At 39.1% G+C, this 27,991-nt stretch overlaps 1 protein-coding gene across 5 annotated transcripts; it reads right to left on the bottom strand.

Moving 5' to 3' along the window:
* Nucleotides 1-66: 66 nt before the first annotated feature.
* Nucleotides 67-27,200, bottom strand: LOC107556289 (fibronectin-like). 5 transcript variants are annotated; one of them, XM_016239362.1, is made up of 47 exons: nt 27,190-27,200; nt 25,519-25,821; nt 25,009-25,134; nt 24,635-24,772; nt 24,401-24,532; nt 22,805-22,942; nt 22,079-22,240; nt 21,358-21,555; nt 20,739-20,921; nt 20,333-20,509; nt 18,655-18,807; nt 17,853-17,981; nt 17,457-17,597; nt 16,033-16,145; nt 15,155-15,323; nt 14,882-15,058; nt 14,543-14,671; nt 14,140-14,229; nt 13,814-14,008; nt 12,751-13,029; nt 12,355-12,618; nt 12,156-12,250; nt 11,353-11,521; nt 11,040-11,126; nt 10,390-10,581; nt 9,265-9,543; nt 8,665-8,853; nt 8,471-8,560; nt 8,097-8,363; nt 7,902-8,018; nt 7,655-7,828; nt 7,395-7,550; nt 7,152-7,265; nt 5,924-6,223; nt 5,639-5,826; nt 5,422-5,509; nt 5,146-5,328; nt 4,733-4,822; nt 4,427-4,615; nt 4,236-4,325; nt 1,786-2,270; nt 1,542-1,680; nt 1,283-1,444; nt 1,076-1,201; nt 888-994; nt 661-750; nt 67-473 (listed from the first exon to the last, which is right to left on the bottom strand). In XM_016239362.1, exons 2-47 carry the CDS (start codon nt 25,676-25,678, stop codon nt 396-398), a joined length of 7,497 nt encoding a protein of 2,498 aa, XP_016094848.1. In that variant the 5' UTR covers nt 25,679-25,821; nt 27,190-27,200; the 3' UTR covers nt 67-395. The 5 variants fall into 5 exon arrangements, with proteins under 5 accessions (XP_016094848.1, XP_016094847.1, XP_016094845.1 ...); XM_016239361.1 differs by lacking the exon at nt 9,265-9,543 and having other exon boundaries at nt 1,786-1,913; XM_016239359.1 differs by lacking the exon at nt 9,265-9,543 and having other exon boundaries at nt 4,427-4,606.
* Between the last annotated feature and the right edge of the window lie 791 nt (nt 27,201-27,991).

Below are 27,991 nucleotides of genomic sequence, written 5' to 3'. Positions count from 1 at the left end.
ATATAAAAAAAATCTCTTCACATATTAACAGAGAAAATGCACTTTCCCGTTATAGTTTTGGTATCAACAAATGGGTTTAACTGACTGCAATAAGAAATATCTTTTGACATTGCAGTAATTTTTTTTAATGGATGTATAAAACACTAGCAAACAAAAATGTAAAAGCCATTGAAATTCCTCAACCAAACAACAGCCAATCAAAGGCTGTGAATAAATGCAGCTGTTGCTATGGCATCACAACTGGACGGCAGTGGAGACATGACATAAACTGGGAGATTTTAAAGCAGTATGTGATTAGTATGTTCTCATATAAAATCACATCTTTATTACATGTCCCAATGAAATGATGCATGAGGGGGGCAGAAGGTCATGGTGCAGTTTGGTCAGAAACAATTTTACTCTCTGGGTTTGGCGTTGGCCACAGCATCTGCAAGAAGCTCAGGTCGGAGACATTCAATGGGGCACTGAATGTTCTGGAAGAACGAAGGGGAATATGTCATGTAATAAAAAGCAGAAATATTTATCTACATGCATTCAAATATATAAATAATTATCTACATACATTCAAATATATGTGATATATATTGCCAGTGCACATTTACCAAAAATATAACTCTTTTGCCTTTTGAAATGCTTGCATGACTGAAAGCCGATACTCACCATTCTCTGGCCAGTGTTTAAGCGGACAGGTTTGAGCAGGTCAGAGCTTATCTCAGCACCAGGCCTTCTGCAGTTCTCACATCGCCAGCCCTGAGGAGCAGCACATATACAATCCATTTCACCAGACTCAAGCATATGACTTTAAAACACCCCCTTTGAATTGCATCTTATTGCATGTTTTGAAATTTTCTTTCTCTACTTTGTCGTAAAATATATTCTGGTCTTACCTGCTGTCCGCCATAGCATGTGCAAGTGCAAATGGCCCCTAAGTATTCTTTCTGCCACTGGTTTCCAACCTGATACATCTTTCCGTCATCGTAACATATGGACTCATCTATAACAAAATGCTAGATTTTTAATTCCACTGATTGGAATAAACTTGACTATACAGTGTCTGTTTAGAGGAAGCACTTACGTGGTTCACACTTGAACTCTCCTTTGCCATTGCCCAAACAAGTGCAGCTCATCAAGTGACCGTTTTCTGCCCGTCGCTCCCACTTTTCACCAATGCGGTAGTTGTTTCCATTGTCATGACACCATTCTGTGTAAAAAGTGATATTTAGAGTAGATGCACTCACACAGGATTGTCTACAGGAAAAAATTTGATCTCCAAGTTACTCACTGGAAGAGTCACATCTGAAATGTCCACTTCCCAAACCGAGACATTTGCACCAGAGTTTGAAGCCGGTGTCAGACATGCGCTCCCATTCCTCTCCGACATCATGGTGAGTGGCTGTGAAGGTGTCATAACATGAGTCCTTGCTAGATGAACTATCTCTTGGAACTGTTGGTTTTAATGGGAACAAAATAAAGAAACATTCAGACAAGCATTATAAGCATGTGTATTTTTAAGCCTTCATCAATGTCCATTGATTCTTGACCTGTGTTTCCAGCGGTGACGATTTCCTCCAAAATTTTGTGTTTGAGGGCTCCCTTCAAGGCCTCCACAATGACATTATAAGAGGCACCAGAGGTGAGACCGATCAGGGTGGCGCTTGTGGTTGTTCCTGGGACACGCATCTGCAAAACAAGAAAGGGTGAAGCGTAAGGTGATAAAGTACGATTTGGGAACTTTTTCTTTTGCATTCATCTCAAATTTTCTGTAAATCCTCCCTAGGTCCTCACCTGAAACATCTTCTCATCTGGATGGGTAATGGGCTGACAGGACACCAGGTAACCAGAACTTTGCTGGTAGGGCTGCCATGAGATGGGGGTCTGGGTCTGGGCCTCCTGTGGTCTTCCAGTCTTGTCTTCTGGAAAACCAAAAGGATGGCCATCGCCAGGCCTCTCACTAACCTGAATAATTTGAGGCACACGGCCCCCATCGGGTCCCACCTTGGGGATGTAGACTAGGGTCTCCCCAACTTGAGGCACATAAGGCTGGGGTCGGGGTTGGTTAGGTTGAGGGATTGTTTGATGATGGTGAGGCTTGTAGCCTCTGTTGGGTTGACTGGGCTGATTATTGAATTCTGTGTACTCCACATGCTGCCCGTGTGCATCAGGTGAGTCATGCCCAGTGGGACCCACTGCATGAACTCTGTTAGACTCAGGCACATCCAGCTTGTCTGGGCCACCGTGGTGGGGCAGACTGGGCAGATCAGAGGTCAGCTCTGGGCGGGAAAAAGGTGTTAAAAGCAAAGCAGCAAGTAAAGAGGCAGCCACCGTTATATCTACCAGCCAGTAAGGCACTAAAGATTCAGTCAAGTAATGACATATCATTTTAAAGGGCAGTTGGTCCAAGAATTTTCTCAAAATTCACCAATGTTTTACAACTAAACATTGAGGATGATGTGCATTATATAGTTAAACCAACAGATTGAGTCAAGTTTCTGTCTTCAGCTGTGACAAGTTGCTGGATGTTTGTTTATTTTCAACTTGTCTGTTTGTTTCCTGCCCATTGTGAAATCTCATTTGTTCAAAATTCCAGATTCAACTCTTTATTAAAGGGGTCATATGATGCTTTTTTAAAGATCATTATTTTGTGTATTTGGTGTAACAGAATATGTTGACATGCTTTAATGTTCAAAAACCACATTATTTTTCAAATACTGTACATTATTGTAGGTCCTCTATCCCCCGCCTCTCTCAAACGCTTCATTTTCTACAAAGTCCCTCCTTCCGACAAGCGCAGTCTGCTCTGATTGGCCAGCTGACCCAGTGCATTGTGATTGGCCGAACACCGCAAGCACTCGTCGGAAATGTAACGCCCCTTACCATAATCGCGAGCTTCATCTTTCAAAATAAATGTGAAGACAGAGCCCGAAAGGGGAACAGTCACGTGACAGACACAGTGATGAAGCTGGTATGTGTTTGCAGCACACAAACCACGGTTAAGACAGCTGACTCCACTGTGATGTGAACCCCCTCCCCCTCCCCCCCTCTCTCTCTCTCTTCGCGTGTGCACACACACACACACAATGCGCAAAACTCCGCATTTGAACAGTCAATAGCAAATACTTAAACTAATAACAAAACAGTAGCTGATTCAGAAGCGCCAGATTGTCATAGCAAAGTCAGAATTACCTCCTCTCCTAGGTTCACGAAAAGGTCGTCCAAAAAATGCATTGCTATTCTGTTGTAAGAAATCTTAAAGATTCCTAAATGCATCTACTTTCGGAAGGCCAAATAAAGTGCTTTTGCTTTTGCCTAGAAACACAGCGTCTCCCTGACATGCTGCTTCAACACTAACTGCAGTTACTGAAACCACGCCTTCTTTCCATGCAAATATTTCCACATAGTGAGGTAGATATGTGGGGGCGTGTTAGAACGAGCCATTTTAGGGGGGCGTGGCAGAGTCTTAACTTTGATAAAGAATATCTCTTTGGTTTTGAGACTTTAGTCTTTGCAACTTCAGGGATCTTATCTATGCACAATCAGCTTGTAACACTCCAAAGAGAAAGGAAAACTTGAAATCACATCATATGACCCCTTTAAACATTGGCAGTGGTTTTGTAACATTGTCAATGGAAACCTTTGCATCACGTTTGGTTTGGATATGGTGTAAGATTCAGTCCAAGATTACACTTCTCCTCAGAGTGAAAACGTTGGTGAAAGTCTGGACCAGCCCTTTAAACACTTATCAAAGGTTTTGATCATAGTAGTCCAATGAGGGAACACTTAGTTTGAATAAATTAAACAGTGTATTGACGAGCTAGCATTCCAGTCAGCGTGGTGCATCAATTGAGCGACGTTAAATGCATTTTAACTTCATTTTGCATTTCAGTTCTGAGTGAATTTCATCATTAAAAAGCTAAGCACTAAGAAAATGTACTGCTTAGCCAAGTATACTACTGAAATGCAAGCCAGCGCAATCAAGCTTTTATAAAATCCAGTGTAGGCTAGTTCAACAAAATGTGCTGTATCTATTTCAATTGCTAATGCAGCAGTAGCTATCATGCTTGCAAAACACTTTTCGCTAGCTTGTACCATTCAGAAACAAAGCATAAGGGAGTACACCTTATGTCTCAATATGTGCATTAACATTCTGTATTTACATGTATCCATTAATCAGACACTTTTATCCAAAGTGACTTACAAGTTAGGAAAATCAATGTTTTATTTGAGCAAATACTTACGAGTTGTGGCCGTGCCAACCAGTGGTCCGCTCCTCTGGCTATTCAGTAGGACAAAGATCTTTATAATGTATTCTGTGCCTGGTTTCAGACCTGTTATTAAAATATCACAATAAGGTTGCATAGTGCATTATAAATGTGTTTCATAAGCCTAATTTACCAACATCTATGTATACCACATCTGGTGTTCTTACCAGTGATGGTGGCGTAGTTCTGGTCAACGTTAGGGCGGGGTGTAAGCTCACGAGGCGAACCACCTGCTTCTTCATAAGTGATGTAATATCCTGTAATGTGTGTTGAAGGGGCTTGCCAAGTAAAGGAGATGGAATTGGGGGTCAGCGAGGTGAACTGGAGGTTAGTCGCAGACGGAACAGCTGGCCGAGCCGTGACGATATAGGACAAAAATAAAGTTTAAGGTCATACTGGGAAATTTAAATAAGTTCATTAGCATTATTACAGTAGATTACTCTTTCCACATTGGCATATTTGCTTAGTTGTACCTGTGTTTACAGTAATTGTGAAAGGAGGGCTTCGAGTATTTCCATTTAATGTGTACATGTTGACCACATACATGACACCTGGCTGCAAACCTGAGGGAGGGAATACATTTATTTCAATAAACAACAATACTCCCAACATGTTAAAAAAAAAAGTTATAAAAAACATTTTTGTGTTTATCCAGACCAAACAGGATACAATATTTACAATAAACTAAAATGGTAACCCCATAGATTTTAGACACTACTGTGATGGTAATAAAACAGTAATCTTTAAAGTAACTTTGAATACAATATAAATACCATGGAAGTTATAATACCAGAGCCAGTTTACTTTTTGAGCAAACAGTGCTTAACCATTAATGTTGAAACAGATGGCCTATAAGGGGCTATTTATGGATTGTATGGTAGCCTACCAGTGACAACGTAGGTATGGCTGTCAGCAGAAATAGTCTGCCTGAAGGTGGGGTGACCTCCAGTTTTGGGTGTGGCTTCAATAAGGAAACCTGTCATTGGCTCATTATTGACAACACGCCATATGAGAGTGAATGAAGTGTCTTTCACATCAGTGACACGGACTCGACGAGGAGGGGTTATATCTGTGGAGTCAATGAGATTATAGTTTCCATTTAATATAGGAAAACTACTAAAAATCACTCTACTGTAATACAATATATGGGTAACCCACTTACTGTCAGCGGTGGTGCATTCTCCAGTGAGAGGAGAACTGCTGTCTGAACCTCTCAGTGCATAGACATGAACCTCATAAGCGGTTGCCACCTGAAAGTAAACAACAGATATTTAGGCCAGAAATGTCCAAGTCATGATTCAACAAATAACTTTTCCACTTTTACTTGTACCTACAAAGATTAAATGTATTTGTAAATTACAAGAAGGTAGACCTATTACCATAAGCCCAGGCACTAAGACTTGTGTGGAGTCTGGTGCAACATTCATTTCTTTGGCTGGGGCATAATGATTCTTCGGTGATACCACCACACGATAGCCAGAAAGCCTAGCATTGGGTGCTTGCCATGCCACGACAAAAGAAGATGGACTAATGTCGAAGAACTGTATATTGGTGGGAGCAGGGACAGCTGGGAAAGGTAAAGGGACAAGAATCAGGACAGGGTCTCAACCCTATTATCTAATTGACTAGCTTGAAAAGCTATGTTGAATTCAGACAGGTCATACCAGTGGGCTGAGTCTCCTCATGGGTAGTTTGCTGAATGCCCTCAAGAGTACGGACTGGGTTACGTCCTTTCATGGGAATGACTTTAATGTTGTACATGGTTCCTGGGCTCAGACCTTGGAGAACCACACGGTTATCACGACCACTTACAGCTGGTTGGTACTCCCTTTCTCCCTCCTCTGGACTAGAGTACAGAACCCTGTAGGATGTCACTCCTGGAACCCGTGGAACATCCCATGTCACAAGCATGGAGGTGGAGTCCACATCAGAGAAGGTCAGATCTCTTGGATGCTGTAAATTTGCTAGAGAGTTAGAAGGAGAGAGTCAGGGGGTATGTATAAGGTGGCATTGCATAGTGGCTAAAGCTCAGCACTGTTAACTGGACGGTTGCTGGTTCGAGCCCTGTAAGGAACAGCAATGAACTCTAATCATTGACCTCTTGAGAAAGTCCTTAAAGGGATAGTTCACGCAAAAATGAAAATGTGATGTTTATCTGCTTACCCCCAGGGCATCCAAGATGTAGGTGACTTTGTTTCTTCAGTAGAACACAAATTATGATTTTTAAGTCCAGCCGTTGCAGTCTATCAGTTGTATAATGCATGGCAATGGTACCAAAATCTATGAGAGTAAAAAAAACATGCACAGACAAATCCAAATTAAACCCTGCGGCTCGTGATGACACATTGATGTCCTAAGACACGAAATGATCGGTTTGTGCGAGAAACCGAACAGTATTTATATAATTTTTTACCTCTAATAGAGCACTATGTCCAACTTCCTTGAGCGCGTGCACGGCATCCGATGCATGCGGTGTGTACGTGCTCTGGCGTAGTTTACGCAAGCGCCGGAAGTGATCTCTCGCGCGAATACGTCACTCATTGTTTACTCAGTGCACAGTCATTGTAGGTACGACGGCTAATCAAAACGGTACTTACTTGCACTTATCCGGATTGTTCAAACCGACTTAAAACTAAATCGATTTTGGTACCATTACCATGCATTATACGACTGATAGACTGCAACGGCTGGACTTAAAAATCATAATTTGTGTTCTACTGAAGAAACAAAGTCACCTACATCTTGGATGCCCTGGGGGTAAGCAGATAAACATCACATTTTCATTTTTGGGTGAACTATCCCTTTAACTCCAAGTTGTTCCAATGGGGCAAGTTTAACATGATTTCAAAGGTTAAAAAGTTAGGTAGGCTAAGAAATCTAAAAACCATTAACCTGTTGTAGCTTTCTGGACCACTGGGGTACTCTCTCCTTCTTGGCTGAGAGCAATCACATTAATTGTATATTCCAATGTGGGCACCAAGCCACGGATGGTCATTTCTGTACGTTCTGAAAAGGCAGAAATAGAACAGTTATTACATCATGTCCAAGAACTAAACCAGTTCTTCCAAAATTAACTTCAAGGTTATGATTAGTAATACATTTTGATAAAAAGTTAAAAAGCAAGAGATGTCTCACCAGGGCCAACCAGCTCAGAGAATGTAGGACCTTGCCCACCCTTGGGCGTCCCTGTTAATCTGTAGCCTGTGATGGGACCTCTAGCTGGGCTCCAGCGGACAGTTAAGGCATTGTCTTGAATATCAGTAACCTCTAAATCTGATGGGGATGGAACACCTGAGAATGGAGAAAAAAAACAATACAGTCACAAGAAATTTGTGGTAAGCTAATGGTCAGACACTGTAATAGATATAGATGTCTTGTTGAGCATGAGTACTTACTTCCACCTGCAGTCCTGTGTGTGATGATGACTGGTGTGCTGGAGGCTGGGCTGTCCCCTCTGCCAGTCACAGCATACAGTGTGATGGTGTAATCGGTGTCTGGACGCAGGCCCTGGATGGTGGCAGTGGATTGTGTTCCTGGAACAGTGAACTCTCTGGGTGCATCTCTTTCACCTAGGAGTCAATGAGAAGAAATCAGCTGCATTTACAGGTTCAAGTGAAACACCACAAAAACACTTTGTCATACCTGTTTCACCATGTGTGATCTTGTAGTAGCGTACAGTGACTGCAGGGGCATCCCAGGAGATGGTGATGCTAGTGGGAGTGGAGGACGTCACGGCCAGGTCTGTGGGAGCATCAGAGACTACAGGAAGAAACAAGAGTTGCATCATTATACCTCACAAATATGACTAAACAAATCCTTAATTTTTTAACTTCTCACCAGTTGCTTGAGTTCCAGTAAGTGGTAGACTCTCTTTATTGCCACTGACAGCATAAATATAGACAGTGTATTCTGTCTCAGGAGCTAGGTTCACCAGTGTGAAGTAATTTCTCGTCGGGGGAAGTCTCTCGTCTTTAGTGCGCCCACCACTGGTTGGCTGATAGCGTAGACGGTAACCTGTAATGATGGCACGTGGAGCCATCCAGTGCAGGGTAAATGAGTTGGTGGAGACATCAGAGAAGTCCAGATTTGTCGGGGAGTCCAATTCTGTGTGGATGATGGGAACAAAATCAAATGGAGGAGCTAACGGACTAGAACATAGAGTGGTAAGAAAACTAAGAACTGAACACCATTTCTTATATCCAAATACATACTTGTTTTCTGAATACCAGTTACAGGTTCACTCTCTCTGTCATCATAGACGCACACTACTTTTACCAGATACTCTGTATTTGGCAGCAAGTCTGAATCGAGAAAAATCAGAATCAGTAGGTGAAATGTGTTTAGACTGTAAGATGCACATGGTTTAAATTAAGATCTTTAAATGAAAACATCAGTAAACCCTTACTCTGAAGGAGGAAGTTATTGATGCCACCTCCTACATTGACTTCCTGAGTGTCGTCATCATTTTTTGTGGGATGGTAGCGGATGACAAAGCGGCTAATTTCAGATGGCTTAACAGAAGGGGAAGTCCACGACACACGCATGGAGTCTGAGCCCACCTCAGCAAAGTTCAGGTTTGTGGGGGCTGGAATAGCTAAACAAGAGGGGATTGAGAGACAGTGAACTTATAAATGAAGTCAAAACTTTATCAGCATAAAAATAAATAGCTAAGTAATGTGTAATTTAACCTTTTCTTATTAACATGAAATAGGAATACAGTAAATACAAACAATATGATACCCCACCAAGGGGTAGTTATACTAGTGCATTCCCCAGAAATGCAAATGCAAACATACACGTAGAAATGCATCAATATCCAGATATAAGCATATGATTGATTCAAAAAGGACTTCTAAGTAATGAAATGAAGTGGCTTGAGTGAATGATGTTTGAGGGATGAGGGTATCTCAGCCTCTCGTTTATGTCCATATTCTCCATTCCTTTCCCTCTTCTTTTACACCCAGCCCTCTGAAATGTAATAAGAAACCTATGTAGGATAATTCACCAGTTTGGGTTTGGTGTGTGATCACCGAGGGCACACTCTCCGCCTCATCTGTAACGGTGGACACACTGATGTCATAATTGATGCCTGGCTCCAGTCCACGAATGGTATAATAGCTGACGTAGGAGTTCACCACGTCCTCCAAAATAGGAAAACTCTGGCCGGCCGTAACAACCATAATATGGTATCCAGTAACTGCCGGGTAATTTAGCGGGGTCCATCTAATTCCGATTGTGGTATCCGTGAAATTAACAAAGCTGAGATCACCCACCTTGGGCACATCTTTAATTGGTTTAAAAAAGTTGCATTTATGGGAAAGGGAGAGAGAAGACAAGACACACAGAAGCAGTGACAATGAATAATTAAGACAAGCAGCAAATTACTGTTCTCATGCCATCAGTGCTAACAAATGATTAATCATCAGAAGAGACATGCACGCAATAATGGAAAATAAAAAGGCTTTTGATTTGAATTAGTCATACTACAAAAAAGAGAAAGTACCAAGCTCTTATCTAGCAACTATTAAATTCAATAGATATTTTCAAACATTTAAAACCAAAAGTGAAACAGCCATGCTTGTTGAGAATTACACAATTATTTTCATGATGCACAAACGGATTAAACAACATCAAAGACTTAGTGGAAAGAAGAAATGACTGGATTTTATTAGAAGTTAATATTCTAATATATTAAATGCAACTGTCTTTATGGATCTTTGCAATATTTGTGTAATGCATCTAAAAGGATCATCTTACTAGAGCAGAAGCAGGATTATGTGGTGAAGTAGATATAGCTCAAGCATGGAGACTGATCTTCGGGCTGGAGACTAGTAGCAGGTTGGAGCCCTATGAGTTGTGAGCCACGAGTTTTCACCATTGTGGCTAACTAATAGACCTATTGACTTCACATTTGATATTTCAGAAGTATACTTGTGATCAACAGTCTATTATTCAGATATGCTTTAAAAGCAGCAATTGGCTTTTTTGTTGGCTGGGTGTCTTGAGAGGGTGAATTTCTAAATCTATGGATCCATAATAAGGTGATTCTCTGGATCAGTCATGGTGGTTTTGATCCAGCAGAGCATGGCTTGAACTTACCTTTATTTGTTGACTATAGATGGGGTCTTACCTTGTGTAACGGTGGTTGAGATAGGCTCACTCTGCAGATGGTTTTTAACAGTGTAGACACTGACATTGTATTCAACGCCAGGACTGAGGTTCTCAAGGGTACATGAGGTTTCATGCCCTCGAACACTCTCCTCTAGAGTATTTCCATGCTGCCCATTGGTTGGTGTGCATGTCACTCTGTAGCCAGTGATATCTAAGGAGATAAAGGAGATATTGCAAGTATAAAAACAGAAATGGACACTTACAAAATAGTATAGCGACTGTAATAGGGTCCAAAGATGGTATTACCATCTGATTACCATATGCATATGCCATAGTATTATGAATATAAGGTTCTTCAAAGAATACCATAGTGATGGCCAATAAACTATGGTATATTTTTTGCTAATACCATGATTACCAATGTAAAAAATTACATGCTAGAATTAGAATTAAATGCACTAAATGTAATAAACATCACAAACACATGAAATATATAAACAGACAAAGAACATTGGGAGAAAAGGATGACTGAAAGAACAGATCATTCCTGGAAGAATTTAACCTGATTATTTGAAATGGTCACAGCCTACACAAATAGCCAAGGTCCACCAGCATGCTTCAAAGAAAGGGTGAACAAGGATAAGAAGTGGGTGTACAGTCAATATTTACCCGGACTTTTGGTGCTGCTCCATCTGACATTGAGTTCACCGGTGACAGGGTTAGACACCACATTTAGGTCAGTTGGTGGGGACAGGGCTAATGTGACAGCAAAGAGGAATGAAATCCAAAATTAGAAAATGTATATAATACTTTGAGCTGTATATTACAGGCTAGAAATCTCTACATTTTGTTTAATCTCTTTCTGCAGATCTACCAGACCTCTTGTCTTTGTAGCTAGTAAAAAAAACAACTATGCATTTGAGTTCTAAAACCTTTCGGACATTTGTCAAATTTACTTGAATTAGACTTATCAGTAACTTACATGTCACAGCTTTGTTTGTGATAGGGTTGCCATGCTTTCGGTTATTGAACAAGGGTTGCAAGCTGTAGATATATTCCAATCCTGGAGTCAGACCAGAAAAGTAAATAGTGCCTTCTCCCGAGGTCACATCTCTGGGAGCCTCACCACCTTGGCTGGGCCTCACAGACATCTGAGAGAAGGACACATATCCTTGAGATTTTTTTTCTGAAAATGTAAAAGCAAAACCCTGGTGATAACAGCTTATGGTGAAATATGGTAGCTGGTCCAAGTTGGTTTATGCGCTTGAGCAACAACTGTTCTCTAGGGAAACCTAGTGTTCCATCTATGACCATTAATTACCAACTTTAACCAATTTTGTCAGTCACTAGGGACTGATTGGGGCCTATGGTGAGAAGATGACTATTCGTCAATGTCTTCCTCTGGAGGCAGTATTTATGCAAACGACTGCATCTTGGTCACGTCCCCTTGCCCCAATGGATCCAAAACTAGCCGTTTTTGGAGCTTGATTAAATAAATGCTTTGTTTACAATGAGGAGGATGTTTTAAGCTATGAAACTTGCAGGATGTTTTAATAGTACAAAGACCTCTTATATGCCAAAAGATCAAGGCAAATTTGATTTCTCACGTCATGACACCTTTAAAGTAAGGTGATGTATTTCCACAATTCCTGAGAACAATATGCTAAATCTCTAACGTGCCATCCAATATATAATTTTTTACAATATCGTTTTGTTCTTTTGCCCTGTTTTGTACAACAAACGAATAATGTGGTAAACAGAAAATTGTAAATACAGTCTCTATACCCTATAGCTGAATCGTGGTACTGGGGTCCAGGTAACAATGATGGCTGTATCGGTGACATCTGTGCTGAATCGAGGAGCATTGCCTGTTGGCTGAGCTGAAGAACAAAAGCAAAAAAAAAGAGAGGTTTCCAAATGGGCTCAGGAGAGCACTATTATTCTATTGTTTCACCTCAGGAGAAAGGGGAGAGGGGTTACACACATGTTCTAAAGACATCAGTGATTCCCTCGCTGAGCGTGTTCCCTTTCTCTGAGTGCAGGCTGACTATGTACTCTGTGTCAGGTTGAAGGTCAGTGAGCTTGTATTGAGACTCGGGACCGGCGATCCTCAGGTGTTTGGGGCTAGAGCTGCCCATGCTGATGAAGAGACGATAACCTGTGACCTGAGCTTTGGGGACAGTCCAGATGACCACAGCGCTGTCATCAATGATGTCAGTGAACCTCAGGTCAGTAGGGGCATCAGGCTCTGAGAAGGAAATGTGGTGAAAAGTTGACTAAGATGCTATGTATAATATAAATGTAACTATATACAGATTCAGCTTCTTTTATTAGTTGATAAAATGATCAGCTCAAAGACAAACATATGAATGTCACCCACTTGTAGATTGCTCCCCAACCAAAGGTTCACTCTCCACTCCTCTGTTGACTGCATAGATATGGAAGCGGTAGAGTGTGCCAGGTTGCAGGTGCGTGAGCTCGGCATAAGCATTCTGTGTCACAGGAAGCTGAAGGGGTCTCTGGGTCCGGCCATCTGTGCTTACGGGTGCAAAGGTCACGCGGTATCCTGAGACCTCATTAGGAGGACCAGTCCAGGTGATGGTGATCTTGACATCAGTAACTTCATAAAACTGCAGGTCTGTGGGAGCTTGGACCACCTCTGTTAATGAGACGGAAAGCAACATTACAATCTTTCAGAGCTCTACTACAAGGGGAGGTAGGAATGACCATGATTAGGATTAGGATTAGTCTGTTCAAATCCCTAACCGTAAGTAAAAGCAAGAGAAATAGTGATGCTTGGTTTAACAAGTTAGTACTTGGGTTAGTACTAAATTGGGAATGTCTATATCATCAATGCATGCTTTCGTGGAGTTCAAAACGAGTGCTCTGTTAGCTTCCAGAGAGAAAAGCAAAATCATGCAAAGCAGAAAAGAGTTTTCACAGTTCGCATAAGGAAGTGTGTGTTTGGTAAAAACTCAACCTCAACTGGCAAGACAAGAACAGAAAGACACGCTCAAAGCTTCCCAGTTCATCCTTATAAGGTTGTTTTGGCTCTGAGAAAGCACTAAATTTCCCAGCTCAGGCATTTGCTAGAATCAGCTCTGATCGAGAAGAGACAGAGAACTGGCAGACATCTTTACACGTGAATAAGAAATTTGGGCACTTTCACAAGCTTAGAGAAAAGTGAGCAAAAGCCTCTTAATAAAGTTGTTTGAACTCCAGTACAGACATAAAATACTAAGTGTGTGAGAGAAAAACACTGATGCAAACAGAGGTAAGAATACAAATTCTGAACTAAAAAACTAGATGCGTCAATAAGCTATAAAAATAAAGCAGGAGGTACAGGCTGCAACATGCCTCAACCTCTTTCTCAATGTTTCCTGTCACTTTCTACAGTATCTGTCCAATAAAAGGATCCTAAAATGGATCATCTGAACTCGTACCAGGCTTTTGCTCTCCAGCGGTGCTGACCTGTAGGACCAAAGGTTTACTCTCCAAGTTGTCTTCCACTGAGTAAATACTGACATTGTATGACAGGCCAGGTCGAAGGTCACCCAGTGTCACAAATGTTTGAGCCTCAGGGAGGATGAGTTCAGTACTGCTGCCCTCGACCGAGGGTGTGTACACCACACGATAGCCTGTGCAAACACATTACATTAAAACGTTGTTAACACCTATTCCACATTCATACATTATCTGCAGATGTAGTATAAATGCAACTTTAAAGACAATCGTAATGCATGAATGCTGGTACACAAATGTTACTCACCAGTTATAGGTGCTTGGGGTTTGGACCATCTGATCATGATGGCTGTCTCCTGTACATTTGAGACCTCATAATTAGTTGGAGCGTCAGGTGCTGTGAATAGACAGACGATTAATTTGAATGTGCAATGGAATCTGATCATTTTAGTGGATGGATGTTAAATATGTAAATTTAGTTTTGAACAAAAGAAAGGTTTCTTTTGTTGTCGTAACCAACCACTTCATGTGGCAACCCAATGTTAGCATCAAACCAACAACAAAAATTGAGCAACAAAATAATCATGTCAGTAATGAACTTGCTGTCTGCTATGGAAATGCTATGAAGGTAATTCATGCCTGGTAGAAAATCTTCATAGCTGTTAAATGATCTCAAAAAGTTCATTTTGGCACAGTGATGGATATCTTACCAGTGGTCTGAGTAGTTGTCAGGATGAGATTTTTATCTCCTTCTGGTTTGACTTCAAAAACTTGGACGTTGTACCTACGGCCAGGCAGAAGATCTTGAATGTTCACTGATGTAACTGTTCTTGGGAGGTCTGTGGAAAACAAAGGGTAATTATGAATTCAATACAATTTTACAAAGCCACTTTCAAATTTGAATTAATCATAATTGGACAATATTGGTATTATAAATTTAGCTTCTTTAGCTCAGAAGTTGGATCTTTTCTTCTCACTGCTGTCCATTTGAGCATTACTATTTCTCCTATTCATTTTTTAGCAAGTTGCATGTCTCCTACAATACTTACCAATCACATTTTGTGGGGCTCCTTCCTCAGAGAGTTCATATTGCACTCTAAATCCAGACACTGTCTCGGATGCAGATACCCAGGAGATGACGAAGCTGCTGGAGGTGATTTCGGTAACGGACTCTGAGGTGTCCACTACTGGTGGAGGCTGGGTGGTCTCACCCTCTGTTTTTTCCACTGCAGAAATGGGAATATGCTGGATGAAGATTTCATGTTTTATTTCAACGTTTTTTAAATTCCTAAAGAAAAGAAAAGAATGGAACATCTACGTACGAGAGCCATACGTAGTGGTGAAGTCAAAGCGAGTGACCTCTCTCGGTCCGTAGCGTAGAATGCTGATCAGCTGACCTTCATAGGTCAAACCTGGTTTAAGCCCTGAAATAGTGTGTGAGTTGATGTGCCCAGGAATGGTTACCTCCTTCCAGGGTGTCCGTGTGTTTTTCTGGGAAAGGAAAACGTTACACTGAAAAATACAGAAGCTAAAAACATCTTTTTTTTTTCAAAGAGGTGAATCTGTGGTAAAACTGTAGCATGAATATATATATATATATATATTTCTTGTGCCTTTACATGTTAAACAATTCTGCTTTATTTGAAACAGCTTGCAGAGTAACAAAGAGCGGTTATTTTGATAAAGGTCAGTTTGTTAGAAGTCTCTTGACATTTAAAATTAAGAAAATTGAAAGTACATTCCAAAAATATTTTCGAATGTACATTGGCCTGCAAAAATAAAATATTGTCCAAACACAGCTTCAGACATATTGCAATTTAAAACGCCCTGGCAGAAAAAAAAAATTAATTCTGAAAAGCCTCTTTCTTTTAGTTAAATGCACAATTTTGCAACTTTCCACTGAAGTCAGTTTCATCTTGTCAGACTGAAGAGTAAATGTGTGTTTTTAAGTTCAAGGACTGTGGCATGTTTGTGTGTGATGAAATCTCATCCTGTGCTTTTAGCATAAGGGATCATCCCTTGCAGAGAGGTACACAAACATTCAATGAAGGGACAAAATGTCTCTCGTTCCAGGAATCTGGATTACAGTCGATGCTTTTGTACTCTACCTTATCGACATAAATTGGCACTAAAACTATCACCATAAAAATCCAGCTCTGAAAATCCTCATAACGTGAGACTGCAAAACACAAAGACTTACGACTCTCCACTTCAGGATATATTGCGTAATGTGGGCAGACGGGGGAGCGTTCCATTGGATGGGATGAGAATTTGGCTGATTTCCAGCTTCTGTGATGATGACCCGAACAGGAGCTTTTGAGGAGGAGGATAAAAATGAATGATTGTCAACTGATTAGATAGTTTCATATTGTAAAGGGCATTTACTCTGCAACTGTATTTAATACAGCATATGAGACAAAACGGGTAATAAACTAAAATCAAAGAAAAGGAGAAAACAGTCTGTTTCGAATTTGAAAAAAGTTTGGATAAGACAGTTTAATCTACTGTCTGGCCATGTCTGAAAATGGAGCAAAATTACCCCAGTTTGTCAAGTGAGGGGCGTTAAACAGTCCAAAGGATGATTGCATGGGTGCGGTGTTAAAAATCACACCCGACCATAACATGCTGCACCCACTTTACCCTTTATTATCCCCAGGCCTTCACAGAGTTTGGTTAACAGCTGCATGCAATTCAAGGCAGTGAGGTCATTTTGAACAATTCTAATGTCCTCTTCACCTCTTGGCAGAAAATACATCGGCCTTTGTGGTGTCAAACCAAAATGACACAAAACAGTAAGATGGTATCCCAGATACAAATTCACAGTGGCCCTTCAAAAGTACGACCTTCGATATACAGTGCTAAAGACAATCATTTACAGATGGTCTGAGTGCGGCTGTTCTTTTTTGGTTCTGTGAAGGTCGTAAAAATACAGCTCACACTTTCCTCAAAAAAGGCCAAAAGCTAACAAACGGCAACCTGTCTTACATTACTACAAGCCATTTGGTTGTACAGAATCGCAAATGAACAGCAGACCATGGTATTAAAAGCTATAGACGGTATTTGAGAATCCCATTTGATATTTTGCACAATTGCGCCATAAGCATAGACAAAAATAAAACTTTGCAAAGGCTCTAACACAATGGTGCTCAAAGGCAGAATTGTCAATGAGAAACAATTGTTTCTCACACCACGATATCGTATGGCTATACTTTATGGTACTTTCTGAAGCTTGACAGCCCCAGTTACTTTATCTACTTTTATTATAAATAAAAGAGCAGCCTGGATATTCTGCTAAATCCATGTTCCATGGAAGAAAATAAATAAACACCTGTCCCATCTGGCTAACTTCGAATGGTTAATGTTCCCCCTGTAGAGACATTAGAAGGTGGTTGACAAGAGATTGTTGATAGTAAATGACAGACGAGAAATCCTTCAGTGAGACCATTTGAGACTTTTAAAAGAAAAACAAACATGCATAATCAACTGTTAGTCAAGTTAAAGGAGGGTAATTGCGGGAAAGTGACTGTATGGCAACAACAGATATCCTGTTTCTTGCCTTTGAATTCCCAGTCATTTTTAGTTCTGTTAGCTAGGTCTTTTTTTGAAAGTAGTGAGATCTCTTACCGGTAGACTGCAGAGGCTCACAAGCCAGTTCTCCAATGCCGTTACCATAGCAGGAACATCTATATGGGACGCCTTGGATGTCCTTGTTCCATGTATCGCCAGTCTGGTAGAACACCTTGGTCTCGGGTTCCTGGCACTGGTCTAAAGAAAAAGATTAAAGGGTTTTTGTAGACAAAGTAAAAATAGTCTTTCTTTCGTTGCAACTCTAACATGTTGAAAAAAACTATTGTTTAAATAGAGTCTGTTCGATTTGAATCGAAGGAAACATGGGCCATTCACGCTGTAAAATACTTTGAACATATAAAAGGAAGTTCTGACATTTTGAGAAAAAGGTTAGAAAAAGAAAACAGAACAAAACACTGAACATAGCAGCAAAATTAGAGAGTCCCGGCTTACCGATGGCATCACATTTCCAGCGACCGCGACCTTGGCCAAAGCATGTGCAGTTCATCATGTAGCCCTGGTCATGACGCTTATCAAAGGTCTCGTTAACATCATATGTCTGTCCATTCACAACACACTGGTCTGAAATAGGGAAGAATTTTTTGTTTGTTTAACTACGATGACTACGAGTGACAAAAAGGGAGATATGGAAGCAATTTGGGAGATCTGCATCCTCTATACTCCCAATTTGAATTTGTAGGCAGAACCTACATAGTTTTGGACACTATCTAAAGACTGGTAAAGACCTTTATATTGTTAATTCTAATAAAAAATATTATTTCAAACAAAACAAATTCTGTTCTTTTGAAAGAATTCTAAAAAGTGCATCAGGGTTTCCTATAAATATTAAGCAGCACAACCATTTTCAACAGTGATGATAAACAGAAATGTTTCAAATCAGCATATTAGAATGATTTCTGAAGGATCATGTCACACTGAAGACTGGAGTGATGACACTGAGAATTCAGCTTTGTCAGAGGAATAAAATACATTTTAAAATATATTTAGGTAGAGAACAACAATTTTAAACTGTAATAATATTTTACCATTTTTGATCAAATAAATGCAGTCTTGATGAGCATAAATCTCATTGTAAATAAAATAATAAAGTATACATAAGAATATATATTTCACATATTTTTTATTTACTATATTTCATAATGTTATGTCATAGTCTAATGTCATGTCCAGAACTACTTTTTGAAATATCAGTGGTATATCTGTAAGATAAGTGTGTTTGAGAACATCTAATGACCTCTGAGCTGAGTGTGGGAAATGCAGTTCCACTCTCCACGTCCGTTGCCCTGGCAAGTGCAGCGCATCATGTGACCAAGCGTGTCATGGCGTTTGTCCCACTCATCACCCACACGGTACATGACATCATTAATGGTGCAGACTTCCTCATGAGCTGGATTAATATGAAGAAAGGGAATTTATGATTGCATAAAATCAATCCAAAAACTTACAACAAGCACATCTATTCTGAATGCACATAATGTTCCATGGTCATTCTGATCTCATTCTCCCTGGAACTCAGCCAGGAACTATGTCAGGTCTGGACCGGAGCCAGGCTTAAAACCCTGACAAGGGCGGACCCCATAGATCCAGTCAGTGGAGCCACAAATCAGTACCCCATTACATGGCCTTAAAAACTCCAGCTCCCTTAATAGCTCTTAAATACATCTCAAGAACTCATTTGCAGGCCACTGAGTGTCATGGCCTGAGCACATAAATGACCAATTAAGGCCAATATAGCTATTACTGTCTATAAAACCTGACTTCAGCTGAATGCATTAAAAAGAACCAATAATTGAAACATATAACAACACATAGTTATACACCTACTGACACACTGAGTACATGAAAACTATATTGTGACTGTATAAAAGTGACTTTTATGCATCAATGTGCTGAAATCTTTCAGTTTTTACAGTGTACTCCAATTTAAGTGAAGTTTTAATGTGCAAAATATGTATTTTTTTAACCTATAGTGCTGTCAAACGATTAATTGCGATTAATTGCATCCAAAATAAAAGTTTTTGTTTACATAATATATGTGACCCTGGACCACAAAACCAGTCTTAAGTCGCTGGGGTATATTTGTAGCAAAAGCCAAAAATTCATTGTATGGGTCAAAATAATTGATTTTTCTTTTATGCCCAAAATCATTAGGATATTAAGTAAAGATCATGTCCCATGAAGATATTTTGTAAATTTCCTACCATAAATATATTAAAACTTCATTTTTGATTAGTAATATGCATTGCTAAGAACTTCATTTGGACAAATTTAAAGGCGATTTTCTCAATATTTTTTTTTTTTTTTGCACCCTCAGATTACAGATTTCCAAGTAGTTGTATCTCTGCCAAATATTGTCCTATCCTAACAAAAACCATACATCAAAGGAAAACTAATTTATTCAGCTTCCAGATGATACAAATCTCAATTTATGACACTTATGACTGGTTTTGTGGTCCAGCTGTGTGTGTATACTGTGTATATTTATTATGTATATATATATAAATACACACACATACAGTATATATTTTGAAAATATTTCCATGTATATATTTATATTCATATAATTGATATTATATATAAATATTTTAAATGTATAAACTTAACATATTTTTCTTAAATATATACATGCATGTGTGTGTATTTATATATGTATAATAAATATACACAGCACACACAAATATATTATGTAAACAAAAACTTTTATTTTGGATGTGATTAATCGTGATTAATCGTTTGACAGCACTACTATTAGTGAATTTCCACTGTCAGGAACCATTTCCTCTGTTATCCTTTGAGGAAATAACTTCATATTGTAGTGAACAAAGCCAGTACTGCTGTAGGGGAACTTCTTAGTACAACTTTGCAATTTCTAAAAGGAGAAAAATCGACCTAAAACAATTAAACATTCTCACCAGCCATGGGACAGAATCCGTATTTCCGATCTGAATCATAGTCAGTAGTGGTACCACACCACTTCATGGCGTCACGACGGCCGTCAGATGTGCAATCTGTGTAGTTGCGTCCATTATACTTGAACGGAAACTGGCACAGAGCACCATTAGAGTTTCCTCCACGAGTCGCCACAAGCTCTGAAAGACCAAAAAAGGAACAATCAGACATTCATTACATTAATTTGCACCCTAGTGAAAATATACTGTATGCTGGTTTCGACCAAGGCTTTGCCCCCTTGGTCAACCAGTTTTACCAAGAAGACCATGTAGTGTGGCTTTGGTCGAAACCAACATAAACTGGGTAGTTTGCTGGTTTAAATCGATGTATTCAAGATACATAAAGAAAGAGGCTCTTAGATGCACTTACGGTTCCTTCGGGTACAGAATGAGTACAAGCCGTCACTATCATAGTCAGATGAAGTACTGCACCATAACTGCCCATCTGTTCGGCCCTCAGAGATGCAAGAGTAGTGGGTGTTCCCACTATAAACAAATGGGAACACACATGGCTGCCCACCGGAGTTGCCACCGTAAACAAAGGACTGTCCATCTGCGTAAATCAAGGAGAGGACAACTTTAATAATGGCACTGGGGTTTTTCGAATATTCGAAACATTTAAACTTGTATACTCATTTGGGAGATAACCACTTTGCACCAAAACAGTTTGTTTTAGGCCTTTTTTCCTGTAGCTCAAACAGTAGAGCATGGCAAAACTGGGTTTGATTCCCAGGAAATGCATGAACTGGTAGAAAATAAATAGTACAAAATGTAATTCGCTTTGGATCAAGCATCTTCCAAATGCACCAATGTAAAGGTTTTTGCCTTTTTATGCACAGAAGTAGAAGAAAAATTACAAAAAATGGGTGAGAAATAACTTAAACCTACATTGGTCACATGCCCTTCAAGGTTTCCAAGAACTGGTTAACATAACAAGTGTACTAAATTTTCCTGAATCCCTAAATTCAATTGAAATAGGTAAAGGTCACCTTGCTCTTCACAGCTGATTCCTCCTCCAACACAAGTGCAAAGCATCTCCTTGCTGCCCTGACTTCTGATCCAGCTCATGCCATTGGAGTAGTACACACCAGAATCAGTTTTACAGTTGCCCTCCTCAAGAAGTTCAGCCAGGACATTGACTTGGTTTATCACTGGTGAAACCCTTTGAGTCGCGGAAGAGTCAGAACCTAGTCACAAAGACAACAGAGACAAGCTGTTGAAGCTAATAGCAAAAATCCCCTGTAGGAATAAATATTCCAAAGAATTCCTATTGGAATTTTCGATCAAATTTAGGATCAGTCCCATTGGGATCATAGGAAATATGATCCTACTGAAATTGCTTCCAAAACCTTTTTACTATACGTTCAAAAGATTATTAAGCAACTTATTGGCCACTTGGGATATACGTGCTTTAGGATCTAGATTTTGCTTTATGTTATTTGTCATTCCTTGGAATTCTCATTTGGATCCTTTCAGATTTTTTTTTACAATAGATATTCCAATAGGTTTCCTTTGGTTTATGTAATGAACATCTGGGCTGCTACACACTTATGCTACATATCATCTAGGCAAATTTGGTCTACACTTTAACAAATGTTGCACCTTTCATTGGCTTTAGTGTAATCATGTGAGCATTTACTCATAAAAACATGGAGAATTGGAACTTAATAATGCAATAACGCATCTCCATCTATCTGACAGCACACGTACCAATGGCGGGTGTTGCATGGGAAGCAGCATGTCTGTCACACTTCCATTCTCCACGACCGTTGCCTGTGCAAAGACACTGCAGAGTGTTTCCATTGGAGTCAGTTTTGGTCCAGGTCTCACCAATACGGTATGAGGTACTAGTGTCCTGGTCATTACAGCGGTCTGGAAAAGACAATGAAATAAGTTAAGGTGACAAATGTGCCATTTGGAAAATCCTCTTTACAAAGATACATTCACATTTATTCATCCAACCCTTTTTTCCCACTTTTGCTTGGCACAAGCTTGTTTAGGAAACACCTCCACACCGTCACACTTCAGTAGGTTGTCTTTATTTATGACCCTGATGAAGTGTTTTCTGACACTTTCCAAGCAGAGAAGGGGAAGGGTGTCAAGATCGTAATAGTGTTTGTTCACCCCCTCCACTTCCTTTCACTGCAAGAATTCAACTTCAATAGGCCTGGAAAGTCCACACTGTAATTTTCCATGTGCATGCTCCCATCCAGCTATACAGAGTTTGCATCTCTGCAGAGCTCATTGGTAATTATGTAATAAGGGTGTGTCACACAAATAACTACAAAGGCATAAAAGGAGACATGGAAAATTGCTGTGCTTTGGAGAAAAAAAACAGGGCCTTAGAAATAAGTAGGCGTCTACTGAGCAAGAAACACAACAAAAAGGCGGTTCTACTGATGCTGAAGACATGCAATATTGAAAACAAACTCTTACTTCTGGAGGTGCAGGTGATGCGTCCGTTGCCCTCTCCCAAACAGGTGCAGTCTACTATCATCCAGCCTTGGTAGGGTTTCTGCCATGTCTGACCAACCACATATGAAGATCCTAGCGAGTCATCATAGCAACGCTCCGCTGTGAAGACACAGTAAATTTAGCATCTTGTTCTTCCCACTTGCGTGTGGCATGCCAAATTTCCGAAAAGAGTCGCATGAAATTTCATCTCAGTGTTCATATACACATAACCAACCAAGCAACAAACAAATAACAGGGCGTTTAAATAAATACATATGTGCATTCATGAAAAATGTGCATAACCTTTCAAAGAAATTAAAATGTAATGCAATTTTAAAATTGATTAAAAAATCCTTAAATAGTTATACCTGCTCTGTAACTGTTTGCAAACAGCTTGACTAGCCTATTTATACAGATTTACAGGAATAGCTATTAGTTTGCAAAATGTTTGCAAAGACAAATGTACACTACAGGTAAACACTAACTCACCAACTGGTTTACAAGTCCACTCTCCCTTTCCATTGCCGAGGCACACGCATTCAAGCATGTAGGCTCCAGTGTCGTGTGGTCGTGTCCAGGTGTCTCCGATTTTGTAGGAATTTCCTCCATCATGGCAGCGATCTGTAAACAAGAAAAAGCGGATTGTTTAGTAATGGGATTTTATTAATGTAAAATTCTTCTTTTCTTTTCTTTTTTCTTCTTCTTCTACTTTCTTGGACTTACTTGCGATGGTGCAGCTAATTTTGCCTTTGCCTGACCCAATGCAGGTACAGTCCCATATCATGCCATCCTTCGGTCGCTCGTAAGTCTCTCCGACTTGGTAGGAGCGCGCATTGAATCTGTCATAGCACGTCTCCTCGGCTACAGGTGACAAAAACGTGCAGATAAACCATATATATCTCCACATACATCATACTGCAAATGCATCACATAAATAAAGCTTCACATTAAATACAGAGAATGAACAACTCGTTCAGCGCGCCTACAGTTCGTGCGCAATTGCGCATTCTTGCGCACTCAAAGAAAATCATAAATGCAAATTTAAGCATAATCTCAGAAGCTCAGAATAAAAAGATCTGAATGATAAAATCGCTCACCTGCAGGTTTGGATTTACACTTGACCCCTGAAGCCCCCGCACAAGTGCAGATGAGAGTGCTGTCCATGTACTGACGCTCCCACTGATCGTTCATTCTATAAAATCGACCGTTGTCGTTGCAGCCATCTAAAGTAAAAAAAAAATGACACTTTTTTTAACAGACTTTCTTTCTTTCTTTTCCTTGTACAATGAAATTTCATCTCAGTGTTCATATACACATAACCAACCAAGCAACAAACAAATAACAGGGCGTTTAAATAAATACATATGTGCATTCATGAAAAATGTGCATAACCTTTCAAAGAAATTAAAATGTAATGCAATTTTAAAATTGATTAAAAAATCCTTAAATAGTTATACCTGCGTTGTAACTGTTTGCAAACAGCTTGACTAGCCTATTTATACAGATTTACAGGAATAGCTATTAGTTTGCAAAATGTTTGCAAAGACAAATGTACACTACAGGTAAACACTGACTCACCAACTGGTTTACAAGTCCACTCTCCCTTTCCATTGCCGAGGCACACGCATTCAAGCATGTAGGCTCCAGTGTCGTGTGGTCGTGTCCAGGTGTCTCCGATTTTGTAGGAATTTCCTCCATCATGGCAGCGATCTGTAAACAAGAAAAAGCGGATTGTTTAGTAATGGGATTTTATTAATGTAAAACTCTTCTTTTCTTTTCTTTTTTCTTCTTCTTCTACTTTCTTGGACTTACTTGCGATGGTGCAGCTAATTTTGCCTTTGCCTGACCCAATGCAGGTACAGTCCCATATCATGCCATCCTTCGGTCGCTCGTAAGTCTCTCCGACTTGGTAGGAGCGCGCATTGAATCTGTCATAGCACGTCTCCTCGGCTACAGGTGACAAAAACGTGCAGATAAACCATATATATCTCCACATACATCATACTGCAAATGCATCACATAAATAAAGCTTCACATTAAATACAGAGAATGAACAACTCGTTCAGCGCGCCTACAGTTCGTGCGCAATTGCGCATTCTTGCGCACTCAAAGAAAATCATAAATGCAAATTTAAGCATAATCTCAGAAGCTCAGAATAAAAAGATCTGAATGATAAAATCGCTCACCTGCAGGTTTGGATTTACACTTGACCCCTGAAGCCCCCGCACAAGTGCAGATGAGAGTGCTGTCCATGTACTGACGCTCCCACTGATCGTTCATTCTATAAAATCGACCGTTGTCGTTGCAGCCATCTAAAGTAAAAAAAAAATGACACTTTTTTTAACAGACTTTCTTTCTTTCTTTTCCTTGTACAGTGGTCTTATTTATAATATAAATATATAGATATAATGTTTAGGTAACACTACATTTGAAAGATCAATTTTTCCTATTAACTAACATTCATTACTAGCATATTGGCTGTTTATTAGTACTTATAAAGCAAATATTAATGCCTTATTCTGTCATAATCCTACCCCATACTTAAATTTAACAACTACCCAATTTACCATTAATGAGCAGCAAATTATGGGTTTACTGAGGCACAAGTTAATAGTTAGTTAGTTAAAAGTGAAATTTGGATCTTAAAATTACGTATGCCCTTTTTTCGCCGCAAATAAATAAACTGATGAACTTACTTTCATGGATTGCTAAACTCCTAGCTTCCTCGTAGACCGGGTCCAGACGGACTTGTTCCTGCGATTGTCTTTTACTTTTCCCTGCAGATTGTGGCATACAGTGGACAGATCCCCCGATGCACAGCAGGAGCAGAAGCCTCTTAACTGAGATACGGGTCATTTTCACCCGCTACGGAGAACAAGTGTGTCAATGTGCAGTGTTTTCTGTTGCGCACTAAAGAGGAAGGCGCGGAGAGGTTCACGGGGGCTGATTGTCTTTGCGCACGGTTGTATTTCAACTGCCTTCCCCTGACAGTACTGAACCTCCGCCGTCCAGCTGATGTGGGACGAGTGCTCTTTTAAAGGGGGATATTATCCAGCCCAGTGTGGAGAGAGAGAGAGAGAGAGCTTGGGGGCTTGAGGGGAGGGATCTCACCCTCTCCAGTCTCTGCGTCAGTGTCGGGAAATCTGGCACAACTCAAGCATCACCTGCGCAGTCATGAACCCGCAGGTAACTGTCATCTAGAGTTCACAGCTATTCAGAGTTAACAAGTTCTATTAACATTAGATATATTTTAAATTATCTAACCATATATTTATATAGATGTATTTTTTTATTTTTATAAAAAATATATATCGTATACATTTGAACATAGGTCTAGCTAAATACATTTTAACGAATGCAATAATGAAAATAATAAAATATTCATAATATTAAATATTATCAACATATATATATATTTAATACACATGATAAAATTAAATATCAATGTAACATGAAATATATAATATGTATAATACTTTAAATATTTATTCATCAGTAAATAATGTATTTATCTCAAATATAGTATTACTAAATTCATATTTTATATATGGTTTATGGTATTTATTCAGTTAGAATGATATAATCTTTATACATGCTAACTTTTTTTTTTTTTCAAACATCAGAGCAGTACATGTAGGCCTAGATTAAAGTATTTATATATATATAAATAAATTAAAGTTGTACTAATTGTTACTAAATACATAAAACAATTTAAAATAAAAAGCATTTTAAAAATACTATTATTTTGTATTAATTAATTAATTAATTTACAGTCATGTACTGTGTTTTAATAACTAACAGTTTTAGAACCAAAAAGGTCATGACATCAAAATAACTCGTGGCATGACAAAATCATGGGTGAATTTAGAAAGTAAAACTGAAATTTAATGTATTTTATAGGGTTTGTCTTAGATGTACTTCTCAAAATGCACATGTAACAAATGTGCTATCTTTTCTCTAAGTCTTTATGTTTTTTATTTGCTTAGCTTAAGACTTATCCTCCATGCTGAATAAAGTGGAAAGAGAGCAGAGCGATTCTGGGCACGCTGCTTACCCATCATGCCTAGTGTTCTTTTACATGTGTGGAAAATATGCAGTGTTTCTGGTGCACGTTTTTGTCTAGCCTGGCTGATTCTGGAAGTCACTGAGTAGAAAGGGAAATAGCTGCTGGCGACAAAAAAAAAAAAAAGATTTAGTACTCTACGGCACACAAACAAACACTTACAGGAACTGATGTCCAGTACCTGGTGTTCATGTCTAGGCATGTGACTCAGTACAAAACCTCATTGCTCACAATGTCAACAGTCTCCTGCTGAAATTCTGCTCAGTTCTGTCATCCAACTCTTTCCTTTTCACATCTGTGAAACACATCGGAAGATTTTTAGTCATCATTTGAGAAGATCATGTAAGCTTGCTGTCAGTAAAGCAAAAGAGTCCAAACCGAATAGTACAAGACCAAGACATTCATAAATGCACATACATTTTTCAATTCAACTTTTCACTAAGAATATATGCTAATATAATTTGTGATAAAAAAGGTTGTATTAAATTCTAAAAGAATGCAAAATAATAATATTGCATTTGCAACTCAGTACTGTATACAGTATAACATTTAACATAATAGCATGACATATTTTACACCTTTATGACTTAATGCCGCGATTGACCAATCAGAATCAAGCATCCCACTGAGCAGACTGTTTTTATTCAATATCATAAGTGTATTTATTGTAAATAATTGTAGTATTAAAATACATTATTGAAATACTTTATATTTATTAATAAATATGTATCTACTTCAGTATATTACTGAATTCATATTTTATATGTGATTTGTCATTATATATTGCAATATACTCTTTATATATTCTAAAATTATTACAAACATCAGAGAAGCGCATGATGATTCCAGTTTGAATATAAAATATAAAGTATATATAAAAAAAATATATATATATTATAAAGTTTTACTTACTAATTAAACATTTTAAAGCATAAAGCAATGCAAGTTTGCACTAAAAAAGTATGCTAATATAATTAGTAATAAAAAAAGTTCATTTCAACTTGTGGTGTCCTATTGTATATAGAATGTAATGAAATATTACGACTTCACACTGTAGTTGACCAATTAGAATCAAGCATTCAACTGAGCAGCACAATACAAATCAT

The sequence above is a fragment of the Sinocyclocheilus grahami genome, unplaced genomic scaffold (genome assembly GCF_001515645.1).
Source record: "Sinocyclocheilus grahami isolate Dianchi unplaced genomic scaffold, SAMN03320097.WGS_v1.1 scaffold563.1, whole genome shotgun sequence".
NCBI classification, from domain to species: domain Eukaryota; kingdom Metazoa; phylum Chordata; class Actinopteri; order Cypriniformes; family Cyprinidae; genus Sinocyclocheilus; species Sinocyclocheilus grahami.
The sequence above is the reverse complement of the archived record's forward strand: the minus strand, read 5'-3'. Positions and strand labels throughout refer to the sequence as shown.

Bases quoted from the DNA above. Each gene is read 5' to 3' on its own strand.
- LOC107556289 (XM_016239362.1), bottom strand. From the start codon at position 25,678: ATGACCCGTATCTCAGTTAAGAGGCTTCTGCTCCTGCTGTGCATCGGG. The intron at 9,544-10,389 runs GTAAGACCCCAT...AACCAATTAAAG, and splicing joins CTCAACCACCGTTACACAAG to ATGTGCCCAAGGTGGGTGAT. The intron at 7,266-7,394 runs GTGAGACATCTC...CTGCCTTTTCAG, and splicing joins CTCTGAGCTGGTTGGCCCTG to AACGTACAGAAATGACCATC.